Consider the following 207-nt stretch of genomic DNA (forward strand, 5'->3'; position numbering starts at 1 on the left):
ACCCCAAGTGCCTGTCCGAAGTGAACGAATGCAACAGCAACCCCTGCATCCATGGGAAATGCCATGATGGGCTGAATGGGTAGGCTGGAGGGCCGGGGGGGCGCTGCTGGGACCAAAGGGCCACCCAGCAAACTCGGGTTAGAGGCAGGACAAGCAGCCGTCCCCCGTGCCAGTGCTCATCCGTGCTCTGCGCTAGTGCCGGGGGAT

The 207-nt window shown here is 63.3% G+C and overlaps 1 protein-coding gene across 1 annotated transcript in view; it reads left to right on the forward strand.

Moving 5' to 3' along the window:
* The window catches only part of NOTCH1 (notch 1), a 13,931-nt gene that overhangs the window by 112 nt on the left and 13,612 nt on the right, over positions 1-207 (forward strand). The window contains exon 1 of the mRNA XM_010146695.1: positions 1-79. This exon is cut by the window's left edge and continues 112 nt beyond it. Coding sequence (XP_010144997.1) covers positions 1-79 — 79 coding nt within the window. The remainder of the gene's footprint in view (positions 80-207) is intronic.

The sequence above is a fragment of the Eurypyga helias genome, unplaced genomic scaffold, assembly GCF_000690775.1.
Source record: "Eurypyga helias isolate BGI_N326 unplaced genomic scaffold, ASM69077v1 scaffold10422, whole genome shotgun sequence".
NCBI classification, from domain to species: Eukaryota; Metazoa; Chordata; class Aves; order Eurypygiformes; family Eurypygidae; genus Eurypyga; species Eurypyga helias.